At 38.0% G+C, this 20,554-nt stretch overlaps 1 protein-coding gene across 1 annotated transcript in view; it reads right to left on the reverse strand.

The window, feature by feature from the left end:
• Positions 1-281: 281 nt before the first annotated feature.
• Positions 282-20,554, reverse strand: part of LOC102813713 (alpha-N-acetylgalactosaminide alpha-2,6-sialyltransferase 3-like) — a 929,267-nt gene continuing 908,994 nt past the window's right edge. Inside the window, exon 3 of the mRNA XM_006831027.1 lies at positions 282-752. Coding sequence (XP_006831090.1) covers positions 566-752 — 187 coding nt within the window. The 3' untranslated portion in view covers positions 282-565. The remainder of the gene's footprint in view (positions 753-20,554) is intronic.

A 20,554-nucleotide genomic window follows, 5' to 3' on the forward strand; every position in this document is an offset into this window, starting at 1 on the left:
GAAGATGGTATGTCAAGAAGAGATACCTTCCCTTTTGCAAGGCTAACTAGTAACTGTAGTAAGATACTTATACCCAGATACTATTTCTTGAGTCAGTGTTTGACAATCAACCATTATTCAAGGTGGTGGAGCTGTTCAAGTTGAAGAGACAAGTCAATAACCTTGCCTCATGTGGCCAGTTCCCATGACTTTTGGGAGTTACCCACAGTTCAAGATTCTGGGCAGCCATCTTTAAGGATAATATTCCCATTTCTTAGGTCACAGCTGTCATTTCACTGGCCTTCATTTCGATTCCAGTTAGGTTATAAAGTGCAGTATGTAGTGTTGAGCCTTCAGAAAGAACATAATAAACACAACCACCCTCTGCAGAATCCAAGTTTAAATTATTGGCAGAGTAATAACCATCCAGATCTGAGAATGTACAGGAACTTGATCATCATTGTTATGGTCCTTATCATCGTCCTCCTTTTCATCAGCATTATCATCATCATTAGCATCATCAGTCTCATAGTTGCAGTATTATTGTCACATCAAATGGTGTGGCAAGATAAAAACAAAAACAGCATCAAGACACTGTCCAGTTTGGGTGTGTAAATATTATCCTGTGTTTCTTGGCCCACTTAGCAAATACTTTCTTTTCAGTGATAAACCTATGTCCCCCATATGGGGCATGTTCATGAAGAAAATATTCATCACATTCATCTCTTCCTTGTTCGTAATAATGGTACGGGACTTTTCTATACCCTTCTGTCCTAAAAAAGAAAAAAAAAAAAAAAAAGGCGAGAGAAAGATGGAGATGAAGAATGAAGCATTCATTTACAAGAATCCATTATATGCCCAGTAAATGCATTTACTTGCAAACCCATACATGATTCTTGTCCATGAACTCAGTTAAAAGCTATTAATGTATGAAAGCTTTTAGGAAGATGTACCAGGCCCTCTGTGCTTTAATAGATCAAATAAAATTTATATGTCATACCAATTTTATTCCAACATATGGATATCCTTTGAAGAAGGAAATGGTGTCTAATGGTAGCAAACTCTGCATAGGCTAGTGGTTTTACAGAGTTTGAAAAACTTTATGATTTTTTTTTTTTGACAGTAAGGTATTTGGTTCATCTGTTTACGTTATGCTTATAGTTAGGGTAGAAATATTTGATCATCATTTAAAGATTGTGGCTGAGAATTACCATTTTGACAATATGATTAAAATACTGTCTGGATTAGGTTGTGGGAAAATATATTCCATTATCTTGATGAAGCGTGTAGGACTTGTTTTATCATCTAATTAAAAACTATCCTACCAGTGAAGATATACTGTAGATAAACACACACTTTAAAAATAAGGACCTGGCATGTTACTCATTTATTAGTGAAACACAATTTCCAGGAATTCTGACTAACCCGTCAATTTCTCTCAGGTTTCTGGACATTTTGTCCTTCATGATCAAATATAAACATTGAGTAGACAGACAGCCATCAAGTCATTAAAGGTGCAGAAATGACAAATTGTTTTACAAATTAAATAGCCACTAAACTTGTTCTCTCTTTCCAAGTCACAAGTCCTGATACGCCACTGATTAAAGAAAAAATGTTCTTTGTGACATCTGACATTAGACTGTGGTAAATATTTCTCTTTTTATCACCCCTAAAAGTCACAACTTGATGCACTGACAATAAAATGTCATTTTGGCAAAGAACACCGGGAAATAATTGTTGCTTTATCTGTTTCTCAGATTTATGGTGTTAAAATGAATTGTGATATTTTGACAAGATCTCAGAATTGGAGATGCATAAAAATAATTTCCTGTGATCTTACTTGCAGTAGGTGTCATTTATCATGCCGTAGACGTGAATGCCGTAACAGGCATCCATGGCCAGAATGAAGGTAAACCACCCCGTGCTGAGATAAGAGCCAGACTGGACTCTGTGGGAGAAGGAGGGGGGAGCACAAACAAACAACAATGACAAACAAAACAACATAGACAACACACACAGAGCAACAACAAAGTGTGGTGAGAAATGAGCATCATTTTATAAAAAATGTAGCACTTGTTATCAGGATAAAAAGCATGAAGAAAACTTGACAATCTGTCAAAGACACACACTTATTTTGAATTATCTCTGAATAATTTATAGGCATGCTTTCACTCTTGCTACCTTAAGCCTTGAAGCTATGTTGTATGGAAGAGAAACCATATGGCAAATATCTGAAGTCAAATAATCCTGCTCCCTTCAGGTGAAAAATAATTTATTTGATTTTGCATAAGACACAAATTCATCTTGAATATCAGAGGACAGGTGGGTTTTTTTTTGTTTGTTTGTTTTTTTGCTGTTGTTGTTGTTTCTTAAAGATGCTTGGAGCCCTGATAGAAACTGAATGGTAATGGTTTTATCTTGCTTACCTGGACATATCATTTTCTCTAAGAGTTGTTGGATTCTTAAGTCTAAATTGGATGCTATGTAGGTGAATGATTTGACCTACGAATGTATCTGAAAGATTTTCCCTTGCTAATATTCAGCTATCATGATCCAAGATTTTTCCTTTGCAAGACCTGTGTTACCCAACTCTTCAACAATTTTTTACTGAACATCTACTACATGCCAATGATTGTTCTAGACACTGTGGATGCAGTACCTATCAAAACATAAAAAGCCTCTATCTTCATGAAGAGCAGAATATTGCATTTGGTGGCTGTGTTGTCAAGGTTGGTCAAAGATGCTGACCTTGTTAAAGTGAACATAGACCTGAGTGTAGGGGGCAATAAAGGAGGGAAGAAGCTATGTGGATCTTAAGAGGGAAAAGCATTTCAGGCAGAGAAAGTGACAAGGGAAAACACAAATATGGAAGTGCGCTTGATATGTTCAAGGAATAGCTGAGAAGAGCAAATGAGGACCATTGACTGGAGGAATTTTCCAGTTTCCAAAGACTTCATGGAATTGTCTGGAGAAGATTTGGATCTCTATAGCTGTCTTTAGCCAGGGTGATCCAATCCACTCAAAACAGATGGTTGTCTATCTCTTTAAAACTCTTTCCATCAGAGCATTTGAAGCATGCTGGCAATTGTGCAAGAAAAAAAAAAAGTGATATAAAAAGATTAAGTCACCTACCTTCCGGCTAGCCATTCTGGCATACTGGTGTGGCACTGCTGGTTAATGCTCTGGACTTCAAGGTCGGTTTAAACTGCAAGGTCAGTGGTTCAAACTTACCAGCCACTCCTTGGAAGTCCTAGACAGGGTCGCTATGAGTTGGAACCAACTCAAAAACTCTTAATAACAACAGAACATGACCAGCTCTTTTTATAAAACCACACTCAGTCACTGATCACCATAACTAATAAGGGAATTTTATCACATTTCTGATAGCTGGTGATTTTTAGACCTAACCTGATTTATCTTGTGTCTGGAAAGACAGACACATGCTAATTAGTGCAACCATTCTTCAAGTGAGCTGTGTTGCATTTAATTCAGACTGGGGAAGTTCATACTGCTTATGTGTCCTGTCCTACAAACAGCACTTAATTAGACAGTTGCATTTTCTCTCCCTGATGCTTCAGATATATTCTGGATGAGAAATCACATGAGGTTTCCTACCCTTAGTACATGCCGGGGCCAGCAAAGTGATCTCCTTTCAAAACACTCAAGAGTTAATGTCCATATAATGATACTTGCAGTGAAATCATCGACATTGTTGGATTGACCCAGAAATTCTTCTAAACACATGCCCTGGTGATTTGGATCTCCAAGAGAGCTTCACTGGCCTGGATAGCACTGATCTGAGAATACTTGTAATTGCATCATTTCTAAACTCTCCCATGCTGCTTTGTGGACACAGTGGAAAGAAGGAAGAATAAATTATACCCAAGTAGACTTTACAGGTTCAAAAGATCAACAGCAACAAAAAGAGTTAAACATGAAATTGTTTATGCTTTTCAGCTTAGAGAGCTCTAACAATATCAAATGCCTTAAAATTTTTTAAAGGGTCTCCTCTGGGACCAAACATTGTCTTGTCATTTGTCACTCATGCACGAAGCACTAACTACGTTACCAGCTGGCCACCAGCCATAGCACTTTTTATACCTTCCACATTTGGGGATCGATAAAAACAATTATTGTCATCTACAAATAAACAATCAAGGTTCCCATAGGGATGATAAGAGAATTTAAGCTCCTAATTCAGTTCAATAGGAAAGCTTAAATTAATGCGGCAGAATAATGAGCCATGCAGAGGAAAATAAAGGCAGGAGTGTTAGAGGAAGCTATCAATCATTTGTTTCCACTGGCCAAGTTTTGCATCCCACTGCTCCTTGGTAATCAAGATACTTACAACTTGGAAACTATTTAAATCTACTTGCTCATCTCCTGGAAAAATGATGTTGTCAACACCTTGATTTAGCACATGCTTGAAGGCATATCATTTAAAATATGATCTTTCATCTCCTTTATTACCAATAAAATACCTTGCCCCTTCATGTTTACCTCTGTTCCTTAATGTCTAAAGGCCATCACATAGCCACAGGGATTTGGTGTCTGTCAAACTATCCTTATTTTTACTAATATCAATATTTCGGGCTGTCAGCATCTTTCATTTGCCTGCCCCCTGCTTATGAGCATACCTCAGTGTCTCATTTTTTGGAAACTTCCTTGTGATGCATTTTTTTCTCCTATTGTCTGGCAACCTGGAACCTTTTAATGAGTGACATTTATGTCCTGGATAAGTTCAGGGGAGGAACTTAAGAAACTGATAATGCTTACTAGTCAAATGAAAACTTGATTACACTGGATTTTCTATATATTTGCAGGATTTGCTGTGACCTTTTTTTTTTTAAATATCTTTAACACACTTTGTATCCACTTTCCCTAAATCGGGACTTCTTATCTTGTCATGATTAACACTTTGGACCAGATAATTCTTTGTTGTGGGACCTGTTCTGTGCCTTGTGAGATGTTTAGCATCATCCCTGACCTCTGCCCACTATGTGCTAGCAGTACCCGAACCCTAGTTGTGGCAAGCAAAAAATATCTCCAGACATTGTCAACTGTCCCTTGAGTGGCAAAACCGCTCTCTGTTGAGAACCATTGCTCCAGGTAAGTATTCATATGGAGGTAGAGTGTATATGTAGGCATATTGCATATATGTTTTTGTTATATGAATCTGAATTATATGTCACAATACTTGGTGAAGTTAAAGTATGCGAAAAGAACTATAAAGTTTGAAAGATTGTATTAGAGCAGTGCTTCTCTAACTTCAGTGTACCTAAGAACGACTGCCTACATCCTGAGGGATTAGTGGGTCTGGGTTGGGTCCAAAATGCTGCATTCTGTCAAACATCTCAGGGAGTTATGATGTAGATGGCCCATGTGAGAAACTGTGTTAGAGAAGCAGAATAAAAAGATATCCCAAATGATTCAGTTGTAAGGCCCAATGATTGCTGAGAATGGGTAAAAAAGATGAATGAAAAAAGAAAAATTCTTGGTAAGGATAGAATTAGTAAAGTGTCTGAGAGGAGACAATAATGAGCAATTCATGATGTTAATATTAGATATTCCACAATTCTGAATGTCAGAATTCAGTAGGAAATTCAACGGTTAATGTAAAAGGAGAGAAAGTCTCAATATTATCACAACTAATGAGTTGAGTTGCTAACCATAAGGTCAGTAGTTTGTATCTACTTTTCTGCAAGAGCAAGATGAGGCTTTCTGCTCCTGTAAAGATTTGTAGGTGTGGGGAACATCTGGATCGTGGGCTATATGAGCCATTGAAATCATTTGGTCTGGCCCTACCAAGGCAACTTCAATTCCACCCATCACCTTGTTTTTGTTGTTAAGTGCTGTCAAATTGGTTCTGACTCATAGAGACCTTGTATAGGGTTTCTGAGGAGCAGCTGGTGGGTTTGAACTGCTGACCTTGTGGTTCACAGTCCAGTACTGATCCTACAGCACCATGCCAGGAGTCTATCCATTACATCAGGGATGAGCTAATTAAATGTCTGATCAAATGTAGAAGGCTAATTTTTAAGATAATCATTTTGTATGGCCCGAAAATGCTGTTATAAATTTTGGTTGAAAAAAAGGTTCCCCACTCCTTATATACAGCCTCAGAAGCCTTACACAGGGTCCCTATAAGTTGGAACAGACTCCATGGCACATAACCATCACCACCATTACAACTAAATCCAATCCCAACCACATCTCTACTTAACAAGGTCCCTGAGATTTATCTTGACTAGGCCCTGAACCTATAGAAAGATATACCACCATACACATAAGAAAGACTTTCTGCATCTGAAAGATACTTCTAGAAGCTGTTTTAATATTCACTTTATTGGTTTGACCTGACTTATGTAATCATATTATTTCCAGTAATCTGACAGTGGATGTTAGAAACATGTACATACATATTGCAAGTTACACAGGCCACTCAGAGAACAGTGATTCCACAGATCATGAACAAGGTAAGGGAGAAGGGTCTATCTCTCCTCTCACCATGCTCAGGAAATGGTTAACATTTCCCAGTTCCTCAATGCCTTATATTGGTCACTGAACATTTATATTACTTTTGAGTTATCATTGTATGATAGTTAAGGTTTGGTGTCAACTTGACTGGGCCAGGATTCTCAGTGGTTTGGCAGTTGATATGCAGTTATCCCCATAATGAGATGTAATACAGTGTTACTAACTCTGTGATGATTGGCTATGAGCAACCAACCAATTGAAAGAATGCTTCCTTGGGTGTAGCCTGCTTCCAAAATAATAGACCCTCAGGCAAAGATTGCTTGCCTTCTACTGGGTCTGGATTTTGCATCTGGCTCATCCTCTGTTCTATGGACTCGTGCCAGTGGCCTGCTCTATTACCTGCCAATTCTGGGAATCACCAACAGCCTGCCTGTTTGCCTGCCAGACCTACCTGCATGCTGGTCTTGCCTGCTTCCCTTCTAATCTTGGTTTATCTGACACAGACTTGTGGCTCTCCCACATCTACAATTGTGAGCCATTTCTTTGATATAAACTTCTCTTTATATATGTACATATATGAGTGTCACTGATTTTTCTTCTCTAGATAATCCAGCCTGGTGAAAACACAGGGTAAGTGTGTTAGCTGCATTCATCTAGTAACAAATTATAATCCCTATTTCTCAGTTTTGTTATCCCCTACATTATAAGCACTACAGGAAGGGAGGTAATTTCTCATTTTTGTCAGGAGAATCCTGTACTGTCTAATGTTATTCTGTGTACTCTGTGGTAACCTGGGAGGAATATCAATCATTAAATATTTGCTGTATGCAAACAATTAGAAAACAAGGTGGACCATAATCTGGACTTTTTTTGAAGGCCTGGGTCACCAAAAGAGACAGACAACTATTTTGACTGTCATTCTCCATTTTGTCTTCTGGGTAAAGCTGGTCAAATATTTTTCTCTTTATTGATTTAGGTGGGTCTAACTGATAAACAGAGACACTGCTTGGTGGGAGAGTTGGGAAGAGAACTAGTGACTGGTCCTAGGAAAATGAAGAGTTCTCATGAAACAATATATTCCACTGTACCCACTGGTTTTCAATGTGTTTGACAGAAAGGAATATACCCTAATAATTCCTAACATATGCACAAACACAATGACAAAAGACTGTCTACTAGGACAAGTATACAAGGAGGTTTCAAAGCCTTTGTGGGAAAATTCCACTATCTCTTAATTCCATTTTTTCTATTTGAAACCCACTTATTGTTGTTGTTAGGTTCCATTGAGTCAGTACCAACTCATAGCAACCCTATGCACAACGAAAAACTGCCCGGTCCTGAGTCAACCTCACAATTGTTGTCATGCTTGAGCCCACTGATGCTGCCACTTTGCCAATTCATCTCGCTGGGTGGCTTCCTCTTTTTCTCTGACCCTTCACTTTACCAAACATGATATCCTTCTCCAGTGACTGGTCTCTCCTAACAATATGTCTGAAGTACGAGAGATGAATTTTGGCCATCCTGGCCTCCAAGGAGCATTCTGGCTGCACTTCTTCTAACACAGATCTGTTTGTTCTTTTGGCATCCCATGGTATTTTCAATATTCTCCTCCAATGTCATAATTCAAATGCATCAATTCTTGTACCTAAGATCTTCCTTATTCACTGTCCAACTTTTGCATGCACATAAGGTTATTGAAAATACCATGGCTTGGGTCAGGCAAACCTTAGTCCTCAAGCTAACATCTTTGCTCTTCAACACTTTAAAAAAGTCTTGTGCAGCAGATTTGCCTAATGTAATATGTTGTTTGATTTCTTGACTGCTGCTTCCATGAGTGTTGAACCAAGAAGAATGAAGTCCTTGACAACTTCAATCTTTTCTCCATTGATAAGAATGTTGTTTATTGATCCAGTGATGACGATTTTTGTTTTCTTTACATTGAGATGCAATCCATAAATCAGTAAATGTCTTAAGTCCTATTCACTTTCAGCAAGCAAGGTTGTATCAGCTGCGTGTCGCAGGTTGTTAATGAGTCTTCCTTCAATCCTGATGCCACCTTTTTCTTCACTTGTATATGCTGGATATTATATTCCCCCAGAAAATGATTCCCACCTCAAGAAGTGGCATGTGTTTCTATAGAGATCATCTTACTTTGCCTTACAAGAACCTGCAAGGCACACCTTCATTCTATAAATCTGGAAACCAAAAGCTAAGAAAGCTTTATTTAATAATGATTTACTGAGCACCTACTAGTGGCAAGACACCCTGCTGAGTGCAGTAACTACACAGCAATTATGGTAATCATGCTACTTGTTAGGGTCTGGCTTTGCCATTTAATGAGCTTTGTGGTTATACTTAACAGTTAAGGTTTTAGTTGCCTCATCTGTAAAATTGAAACAATAATCAGCTAAACCTTATGGAGTTTTTGTGAACATTAAATGAGTTTATGCATTTGAAATACTTTGAGTAATTTGAGTGCCTAACAGAAAATCCACAATAAGGCAATGTTATTATTTCTGAATGCAGTCTTTTTCTCTTAGCTGAAAAGTCTTAGATGCAGTTTTGGTTGTGAACACATTAGTCCTAGCTCCTGATTTACTCCCTTGTGCTCAATCTTGTTCTTTTCTTGCTTTCTGAGTAAGTTCTCTTTTACATTTCACCAGATTTCCCTTCTGTTCCAAGTTCATTTGGGACCTAAAGTACAGTAGCTTTCTTGGCTCACCAACTCCTAGCTCAGGCTGGTCTTCTCTGAGTGTCTCCCTGACACTGAAAAACTAAGTTCTCCTTTCTTATCATTTCCCTTGTCTGCTCTCATTGCCTCACTGGCCTTCTTCATCCAGCCAAGTGACTTCTTACTTGCTTCTGTCTTCACTACAAGTTCCCTTTCCACCATTCAGGTCTGGCCAATAATGAACCGACATCTTGCCTTTTAACTGAGCCCTAGGAATCAGCAAATTTACTTGGCCTAGATCCAAAGCACAAAATCCCTGTCTTGCAGTGGGGGAATGTGCAATGGGGGATAGAAAAAACTCTCAGGTGAAAACATAGACCAGGATTCCCGGAGTCTCCCTTTTGTGGAATGATTCTCCTGAGGGCCTTTGGCTCAAATTTTGCAGCCTGAATGTTACTATTCTTATTAATTCCATCCATGAACTGATGAAAGCCCAGCCCAAGGCATTCCAAGCTAAGATTTCAAAAGCATAATAATCATTTATCAAAGCCCAAAGGGGATAAAGAGTTTCCAATAATGGAGGTTTATTGGAGAGCATAATATTGGCAGTAGCTTCTAAAATCTCCTAAACTCAAGAGTGAAAAGAGAATTAAAAAAAAAAAAAAAAAAGAATTAATATTTCACATCTTATGTTAACACTATTGGACCTCAGTTCTTTCATCAAGATATTATACTAGCAGGACAAATTAAAATAGCAAAGTAAATAACTTCCTAGGGAGAAGGAATACCTGACAGAATATAGATTATTCAATTAAAAACATTCTTTCCCACATTTTATTCAAAAGTACATGGATAATGAAAGAATACATTTAAACAAAGAGACTGGGCAAGAGAAACAGCTGATGATTACCAGTAGCACCTTGGGATTCAATCTAATATTGTGGACCAGTCTAATGGAAGAAGAGCTCAATGTGCAGAAACAATTTCAGCTGTCCCCAAGTCATATAATTTTGTATATCATTTGATAGTCAGGAGCTGTGGAAATACTCTGGAGTTTGCCCATTATATTAACACTGGATATATGTACTATCTATCAATGGGACATGCTCGGCAGATTTTTAGGCAGCAACAACTTTCTGCAAATCAGTCAGCAGAATTCTCGATCCTAGCTTGAATCATTTGCAAATGGACATAAACTTTTCAAATGGATACAAACATCATCGAATAGATGGCAATTCTTAAGAAAATACACCAAGTGAAAGGAACCAGGGTCTGGAAAATAATGAAATATGGATCACGGGTAAATGGAAAAAGCTGTCTGTCTTAGAGGAAGACTACCACTATGCTGATCAGCTAATGCAAAATGCTACACTAATTATTAGGCGCTTCGACTGAGAATGTAATAAACAGTTTTCCTGCCATAGAATCACCAGGACCCTGTGACTAGTGATGAATGCAATGAAATTGTACAAATGGAACACAATAAGAAACCACTGTGTTTTTTTTCAAAATGTACATTTAAAAGTAAAATGGTATAGTTCCCAAAGGTATGATTTATGACTGCTGTAGAAATAGAAGATACCACTCACAAAAATTACTTTGTTCATTCATCTTGGAAATTAAAAGGTTATTTTTCTCTTGCCCTTGAGCTTTAAAGGACTTTCAGCTGGAAATGTTGATTTCTGGGATTTCATTCATTTTCTTAAATGAAGGATGGAACCCCAGGAATGGCAGGGATAAATAGTGGAGCTCTCCTTGGCCCACTTCATTTAAGCAGAAAGGGTTCCTCAACCACTCAATATGGATGTCTCTCCACATCCAACCCACAAACCTAAGCTCTGCAGTATTTTCCAGGACTTCTCTTTGTGCTACTTTCCTGCTCTAGCCATGTGAGTTTCTTATTGCTTATAATGCACATCTTGTGCATTTCAGCCTATGTCTTTATTTTATTCCTTTTTAGTTTTTCCTCTTCCTGAACTGCGTTCCCTTGTTCTCTTAAGTTTCCCATTCTTAACAAACTTCACTCTGCCTACCAGTTGCCTTCAAGTCAATTCAGATTCATGGTGATCCAAGTAAGAATATAACTCTTCAATGGATAATTTGGGTAATTTTTCAAAAGTAGATCGTCAGGTCTTTCTTTTGATTCTGAGTGGGCTTCAACTGTCAACATTTGATTAACAGTCAAGTACTTGACCATAATGGCCCTGTATAGGGTTACCAAGGAGCAGCTGATGAGCTCGAATCTCTGACTTTGTGGTTCAAACTGACTTTGCAGTCCAGTGCCTTAACCTACAGCACCACACTAGGACTCCAATACTTGTTGTTGTTAAGTACCATCGAGTAGGTACTGACCCATAGCAACCCTGTATAGGGGTTCTAAGGAGTGACTGGTGAGCTTGAGCCGCCGACTTTGCAGTTCAAACGGCTTTGCAGTCTGATGCATTAACCCATAGTGCCACACCAGGACTCCAGTAATTAGGGATTCATTATTCTATCTATTCTCATTTATCCAGGGGACTTCAAAGAGTTCATAGGAAAATAGGATTAAAAGTTAATGGGGGTTTTCTATGAACTTTTTGAAGTCTCCTTGTATATGTGTTGTTGCTAAGTGCTGGTAGGTTTGAACCGCCAACTTTGTGGTTAGCAGTCCAGTGCTTATCCTACAGTGACACACCAGGAACTAATCCTCATACCTATAAGTTACTGGAAATATCAAATGGCCTTTATCTTAATTCAGGATAAAGTAGGTATTACAACTCTATGACTATTTTCCAAAATACAGGCTACTGAGGGCAGAATTCCCATACAAGTGCTATGGGAATACTGAAGGGAGAGGAACAAGCAGAGCTGGGAGGAAATACGATCTGAGTTGAGGATTAAGGCTCATTAGATAACACATACATAGGTCCCTGGGTTGCACAAATGATTTACACTTGACTTCATAAGCCTAAACTACCATCCGTGTCAGTTTGTTGCACTGTGGTGGCTTGCATATTACTGTGATGCTTCATCTCTCATACTTTGGGCATATTATCAGTAAGGAACACTCCCTGGAGAAGGGCATCAAAATTTATAAAGTGGAGGGTCAGCAAAAAAGAGGAAGACTCCCCAATGAGATGGATTGGCACTCAAGCATAACAGCAATGGTGCAGGACTGGACAGTGATCCGTTCTGTTGTGCATAGGGACACTATGGGTTAGAACCGGCTTGATGGCAGCTAATAACAACAGCCTAAAGGTTGGTAGTTCAGATATACCCAGTAGTGCTGTGGAAGAAAGGCCTGGCAATCTGCTTCCAAAAAGAAGAAACCCCTTGGAAGCAGTTGTATTCTGTAACACATGGGGTTGCCACAGATTGGAAATGACTTCATAGTAATGAGTGTGCTTTTGTTTGTTTATTTCATGACCAGGCAGTAAAAAAGAGAGGAGGGAAAGCATTTCAGACATGGGGAATGTACTGAGATGTGAAATGCAGAATAATTGTGATCTCTCCCTTCATATGGAACAGACTTCAGAGCTTCATCAGTGTTTATTTACATAAGAGATCGTGGGCTACAGACAGGATAAATAGGTAACACTTGTTTATTTTTTTACATTTTGTTTTGAAATATTAGAGATCTTGATGCCCTGAGTTGCTATTTTTTAGAGACAATAGAAGTTTATGGATCTGGAAAAATAATTTTGAAGTAAATTGGCAGAATTATGTTTCTTCTTCCTCATTAAGTTCCTCATTAATTCAGAATAGGAACAAACATAAACAATACATGACTAAGACTGAAAACAATTAAAAAATGTGTGATGATATAGAGTGTATGCAGTAGTTAAAAACCAAAACCAAAGTTATGCATCATGAGCAAGATCATGAAATCTCCACTTCCCACCAAGCAGGTGTCCTCAATGAACACCTGGATGGAGGCTTTTGACCTGTTCCATTTAAAACAAAGTTTTTACACAAACATATAACTCAGGTTTTTTTCTTTTTTCTTTTTTAATTCATGGTAATGAAAACAGGTAGCACTGCTGCTTTAAGGATGTGAATCCTGTGAATCACTTTTCAGGTCTGAAAATGCTGAACCACATGCTCTAAAACAATACCAGGAATGCTTCTGGAAGAAAGGATGGCACATGGACACTCATAAAAGTTCTGGTGGCCCAAGCAATTAAGCACTAAGCTTCTGAGAGGTTGTGGTTCAAACCCACCAGTGGCTTTAAGAAAAAAGACCAGGAAATCTGGTTTCATAAAGATTGTTGTTGTTAAATGCCAACTCATGGCCACCCTGTATAGAGTTTCCAAGGAGCAACTGGTGAGTTTGAACCACTGACCTTGTGGTCAGTCCTACAGAGTAATTCTTCTCTTTCACATGAAGTCACTATGAGTGGAAATTTAGTGGATGCTTTTACATATTATTCTGTATCAGATTACATGTTATTAACAATAAGAACATGTAATCGCATACAGAATCTCTACTCTAAGTAATTCTGTTCTTTGTCCTATAGGGTCCATAATTTCAAAGACATGATATATTATGATGGTCTGTGTGGGTTCTTGGCAGGGGCCATAAAAATGAAGGAATGACATATTAATTGAGGAATTGAAATAAATGAGATGACGGGGCCCTGAGCATGAAGGACTCATTGTTTTAGCAGAGCAACAATGAAGTGTTTTCTTTGGATGGCAGAGCCACAAAGAAATATTCTATGCACAGGCCCCTGGTTAATGTTTCTCTTGTTGAATCATTCTCTGATTTATTCATGATTTTATTAGTATCCCTTTACTTTAGATTTTGACTCTCCAACACTTTAGTATATTTTTTATCAAAAGTTAGAAGACATATATTAGCTACATTTTATTCTACTTGTAATCATAGGTAGTTTTTACTTATATTAACAATGTTCTTAAGACTGCTAGGAGACAGGATTTGTCAATTGAATTACTACCAGCTTAAGTTTAGTGATTGTACACATTCTTCCTTGTAACCTTAGTTTAAGACAGTAAAGAATCCTTAAAAGCAATTAGACCATAAATATAGACTGTGGATATATTGTTGTTGTTAAGTGCCGTCGAGTCGGTTCCGACCCATAGCGACCCTATACAGGGTTTCCAAGGCTGTAAATCTTTACGGGAGCAGAAAGCCTCATCTTTCTCCCATGAACAGCTGGTAGTTTCGATTCAGATACTAAATAAAATGTTTGACTTAGACGTTCTTAAATTAATGATCAGTAAAATAAGGAAGTTGTTTTTCATAGTCTTCAGTTTTTTAAATGTTCTGATAAGTGATGTTTCTGTAGGCTATAAACAGATAGTGTATGGAAGAAGTTAATGGAGAGTTAATTGCACATAACAACTAAAATTAACAAGACTTAACAGACAAAGATTAAGAAACATATGTGAAGGTTAACTTGCTTCTCAGAGAAAAGAGTAGAAGTTATTTATGAACAAATGTTTTAACTAAAAGGTTTCAAGGCGCCAGGATGTCTGATTCTTTGCTGTAACTTCTCATCCCTGTTGTAAATCTAAGGGTTGTAAACCATGAAGAATGTGCCCCAGAATAGATTGTATTTTGAAGACATTGATTACTATGAAAACAATGTTTTTTTGTAACAGTTTATAAGAGAGTTGTGAGAGAGGAAAAGGGTAGAATAGGAAAAAGAATAATAAAGCATGTAAGATTTTGAATCATGACCCATCGGCTATGTGTAATTCTTTCTGCCGACATCCGCATCAGCCTTCGGAAACCCTGGAATAAGTTTGCCGGGGTTGGCTCCCAGCAGGTTCCAGTTTCAGACTATTCAAGCTACCTTAGAGACACTTCCTTTAATGTTCACAGATTTTTTTGCAACCTTCGGTGCTAGATTATAGTATTAGTTAGCCTTCTGCCTGAATATAGTTTGCTTGTGGGTAGCATAACTTCCCTGCTCACTAAATTTGGGTTAGACCAAATGATTTGCTTTGACCAATGGAATATAAGCATAAGTAAACAAAGTTACATGCCCAGTAGAATGGTTTAAAACTAAGAAAAGTGTGCGACAGGGTTGTATTCTTTCACAATACTTGTTCAACCTGTATGCTGAGCAAATAATCCTAGAAGCTGGGTTGTATGAAGAAAATCGTGGCATCAGGATTGGAGAAGGACTCATCAACAACCTGTGAAATGCAGATGATGCAACCTTGCTTGTTGAAAGTGAAGAGGACTTAAAATACTTACAGATGAAGATCAAAGTCCACAGCCTTCGGTATTATATCTCAATGTAAAGAAAACAAAAATCCTCACCACTGGACCAATAAACAACATTCTTATCAATGGAGAAAAAATTGAAATTGTCAAGGGCTTCATTCTTCTTGGATCAACCATCAACACTCACGGAAGCAGCAGTTAGGAAATCAAACAACGCATTGCATTTGGCAAATCTGCTGCACAAGACTTTTTTTAAGCGTTGAAGAGCAAAGATGTCAGCTTGAGGACTAAGGTGTGCCTGACCCAAGACATGTTATTTTCAATAACCTCATGTGCATGTGAAAGCTGGACAGTGAATAAGGAAGACCATAGAAGAATTGATGCATTTGAGTTATGGTGTTGGTAGAGAATATTGAAAGTGCCATGGGCTTCCAAAAGAACCAACGAATCTGTATTGGAAGAAGTGCAGCCAGAGTTGTCCTTGGAGGCCAGGATGGCCAGACTTCATCTCTCATATTTCAGACATATTGTCAGGAGAGACCAGTCGCTGGAGAAGGATATCATGTTTGGTAAGGTGGAGGGTCAGAGAAAAAGAGGAAGAGCCTCAAGCAAGATGGATTGGGAAAGTGGCAGCATCAGTGGGCTCAAGTGTGGCAACAATTGTGAGGTTAGCCCAGGCCCAGGCAGAGCTTCGTTCTGTTGTGCACATGGTTGTTATGAGTCAGTACTGACTCTATGGCACCTAATGACAACAACACTCCTGTCTTTCACTATGAGAAAAACTTGTTCTAGGTAGGGATTATTCCTGTGTCTCAGGTCCTGGGATGAGGAAACCCATGGATCATACCAGAGCTTCAAATCAATTTATTTTGGTTCATACCCCTGCTGAGTATATGCAGTCCCACCCCAGATACATTGAATCAGAATCTACAGTTTATCAAGATCCTGAGAATCATCTGCAGAAACCGAATCAATATACCTGGAGTGGAAATGCAAATACTCAACAGGGGACTGAACTGGAATAAACTGCTTAGAAGTCATAAGATAAAGTCAAGAACTTGGGTTCTGGACCATCTTATTTTTTATTATAAATTGAGTAAAGGTTCACAGACACAATCATCATTTTATATTCAACAAATCATTCTCTTTTTTTTTTTTATCTCAATGATTACAATCCCCACCATGCAACAACAGTAGCTCAGCTTCCTCTCTGTGGTTGGTAGTGGTTACTGGTGGTTATGTGCCGTGGAGTTCGTTCAGACTCAGACTGACCTGGCATAGGGTTTCTGAGGCTACAAATCTTTTTGGGAGCAGAAAGCCTCATCTTTCTCCCATGAAACAGATGGTAATTTCGAACTGCTGACCTTGAGGTTATCAGACTGACTCATAACCACTACGCTATCAGAGCTGGGTGGTGGTTACCCATGTAAAAATATTCTCTTTCAAACTCTTATATATTTATGGGTTATATATATAAAGCATGTAAGAAGAAGATTATACTAATATATATTGGTACCAACTCATAGAGACACTACGCAAAATAGAACAAAACATTGGCTGATTCTTGGCCAACCTCACAATTGTTGCTACATTTGGGCTCATTGATGTTGCCACTGTACCAATCCATATTGTTGGGGATCTTCCTGTTTTTCTCCAACCCTCCACCTTACCAAACATGATATCCTTCTCCAGTTATTGTTCAGTATGTCTGAAATATGAAAGATGAAGTCTGACCATCCTGGCTTCTGAGGAGCACTCTAGCTGTACTTCTTCCCACACAGATATATTTGTTCTCTTGGCACTCCATGGTACTTTCAGTATTCCCCTCCAACACCATAACTCAAATACATCAATTCTCCTATGGTTTTCCTTATTCGCTGTCCAACTTTCATATACATATGAGGTTATTGAAAATGCTATGACTTGGGTCAGGCACATCTTAGTACTCAAACTAACATCTTTGCTCTTCAACACTGTAAAGAGTTTTTGTGCAACAGATTTTCTCGGTGCAATACATTGTTTAATTTCTTGACTGCTGCTTCCATGAGTGTTGATGGCTGGTCCCAGCAAAATGAAGTCTTTGATAACTTCAATCTTTTCTCCATTTATATAGATGTTGTTGACTGGTCTAGTGGTGAAGATGTTTGTTTTCTTTGCATTGAGGTGCAACCCACACCAAAGGCTGTGGTCTTTGATCTTCATCAGTAAGTATTTTAAGTCCTTCACTTTCAACAAAGAAGGTTTGCTGCATATCACAGGTTGTTAATGAAACTTCCTCCAATCCTGATACCAGGATTGGTTTTTCTTCATATAATCTAGTTTCTTATTCAGATTGAATAAGTAAGGTGAAATAATACAACCCTGGTGCACACTTTTCATAATTTTAAACCATTTGGTGTTCCCTCATACTGTTCAAACAACTTCTTCTTGGTCTATGTACAGATTCCTCATGAGCACAATTAAGTGTTCCAGAATACTAATACTTTGCAATGTTGTCCACAGATTGTCATGATCTACACAATCAAAAGTCTTTGTGTAGTCAATAAAGGACAAGTAAACATATTACTGGTATTCTCTGTTTTCAGCCAAGATCCATCAGACATTAGCAATGATATCCCTCATTCCACGTCCTCTTCTGAAACCAGCTTGAGCCTCTGGAAGTTCTCTGTCACTGTATGGTTGCAGCTGTTCCTGTATTACCTTCAGTAAAACTTTACTCAGATGGGATATCAAAGAGATTGTCTGATGATTTCCACATTCTGTTGGGTCACCTGTCTTTGGCATGGGCTGGGTCACCTCTTTTTGAAATGGGCACAAATATGGATCTCTTCGAGTTAGTTGGCCCAGTAGTTTTCTTCCAAATTTTTTGGTATAGATGAGTGAGTGCCTTGATTGCCACATCATATATATCCCAGTTTTCCTCCCATACCCAGTCAGCCTGTGTCTCTGTCCATGTATCTACACACAGAACACTGTTGTTCCAAGGTTGTGTATATATCACTATTTATCTCTATCCCCTTTTGCCCTTGCATACCTCCCTGTGTCTTCACCTATCTTCAGCATTGTTCTGTCAGCCTTCTTTTTCTTGTATATTTCCCTGCCCAATACCTGAGTTAAGGTGTCTATCCTGTAGCTATTGAATTACTCATCTTTCCTCCCAGTTCTGGTAACCATCAAAGAATGCTTCTTTAAGTTCAAAAACCTTTTCTTGAGTTTTTACAATAGTGTGGACCATCTTTTTTGGTCACAGTTCTCAGCAGTGCACAAGGCATCACATGTCTGATCAATCAACTATCAAAGAACCTCAATTCTTCTTGTAACTCAACTAACTCTGAGAAATCTTAGGCATATCATACCTTCTCTCAGGGCCACCGTTTCTATGATGGCAGAACAAGAAGGTTGGGCTAGATAGCTTAGGATCTTTCATTCCTAAAGTCCTACAGTTGCAGTTACTGTAAACTTATTCATGCTAGAAAGATTATAAATGTACACTTTGTTGTATTTTGATGTAGAGCTACTATTATCACTGTGTAGCTTTGTGTTTATAAGTTCTGGATTTAGAATTTTGCCTGTTGTCATCTTTAAACAATAATTTAATGCACTGATTCTGATATATATATACTTTTAACAAAAGAAATAAAATGCTAAGTCCTGAAATAAAGATCAAGTTACTGATTATACTTCATTCCTCAAATCTGACTTTTTTCCAGCCCTGAGGTTCTATAACCTTTTAATAAATCTTCTTCTTTGGTTTGTGCCAACTGTGGGAGGCAACTGTCCCTTGCAACCAGTAGCCCAAAGTAAAACTTCAAGTCTGTATTAAAGATTTACAGTTGGACTGGTAGAGCAATAAGATCTTTCTTAACACAATGAGTCTATTAAATATTTCGGGTATAATTAGGAACTCTACTTCTAAGGAATCCTTAACTCTTATTAACAATGTCTATTTGATCTAATCTAAATATATTTAGGTTTTTAAAAGATGCTGTTTTTTTCTTTTCTAACTTTTCTTTCATCTTATCTTAAAATCGTGCCCTTCTGTCAGTGATGTGGGCCTCAGTATTTTGAATGCTAATCACCTTTCTCTTCCTAAGGCATTGGTGTCTGTGCCTCTGCTAACCTGATAAAAGTAATTAAAGGAAGGTTCTGGCTTTCTCTTCTAGTTCTCTTATCTGCCATTCCCTCTGCATATACTTTCCTTATGACTGAAGGGGAAAAAAACAAAAAAGGATAGATTGTAATCAGGTAGGAGTATTTCTAAGCAGATAAAAGACCATTTCCTGTCACTTTGCATTTTTAGAGAAGAAATAAAAATGTCTCATTTTCCTTTAATAATTGAACTTCACTGGAGTTTGAGTTAACCCTAGTTTTTTTTTTTCTCTAGAAACAGTTCTTGCACAGTATCAGACACAGACTTGCTTCTGATTAAAATGCTTTCTGGGTCCCTTTTTCTTTTAAATAATATTTTTTTAAATTTACATTTAAAAATAACTTACATACAACTAAAACTTTCAATCATGACTTAAGACAGACATGTGAGATGGTTTCATCTCAGAGGAAGAGATTGGGTATCCAAGCTTGTTGCTAAGGTCTCCAGTTCCACTGGGAACTTAGTTAAGCCAGCCTCAGTCAGAGCCCAAGCAATCAACTACACATAAAAGTGAAATTTAAAAAAATTACAAAGCAACTCTGATCTTCTTCTGGTTAAGAAAGACTAATTTTGAAGCTTCTTCCTGCCTCTCCAAAGCTATTATCACATTTCTGACTGAGTTACATGGTTCAATAGTTCCTGAAATAAATTATTTGGAGAGGAATATTTATTTTTAATAGGAAAAGCTAGACTATGCTACTATTTCCCCCATCTATTAAAAGTGTTTTTATCTAGCTCACCAAAGGATGATAATTTAATTAGAAAAGGTCAGAAGCAAAAACTGACATATGGGTCTTCAGGACTTTTAAAGAATAAACCAAAGAAATGAAAGCTTATCGTTAATATTTCTTAATAACTAAGAGAAGATATTAATACCTAAAATAAGATTACAAGGGGATACTGGATGGATTAAAATCAGGCAAAGTGTGTGAAAGGGAAAAAACAACCCTGGCATCGCTCATACAGCACACTGCACACCAGACGTTTGTCTAGAGACTTTTATTCAGGGTGAGGAAGAGGAAGGTGACCTCTGCCCTAGAGAGACAGCAGGAGGCAGAAGAAGAGAAAAAGAAGAGAAAGTCAACAGGAAGGGAGTGGTCTT

Source organism: Chrysochloris asiatica, unplaced genomic scaffold, assembly GCF_000296735.1.
Source record: "Chrysochloris asiatica unplaced genomic scaffold, ChrAsi1.0 scaffold00002, whole genome shotgun sequence".
In the NCBI taxonomy this organism is placed as follows: Eukaryota; Metazoa; Chordata; class Mammalia; order Afrosoricida; family Chrysochloridae; genus Chrysochloris; species Chrysochloris asiatica.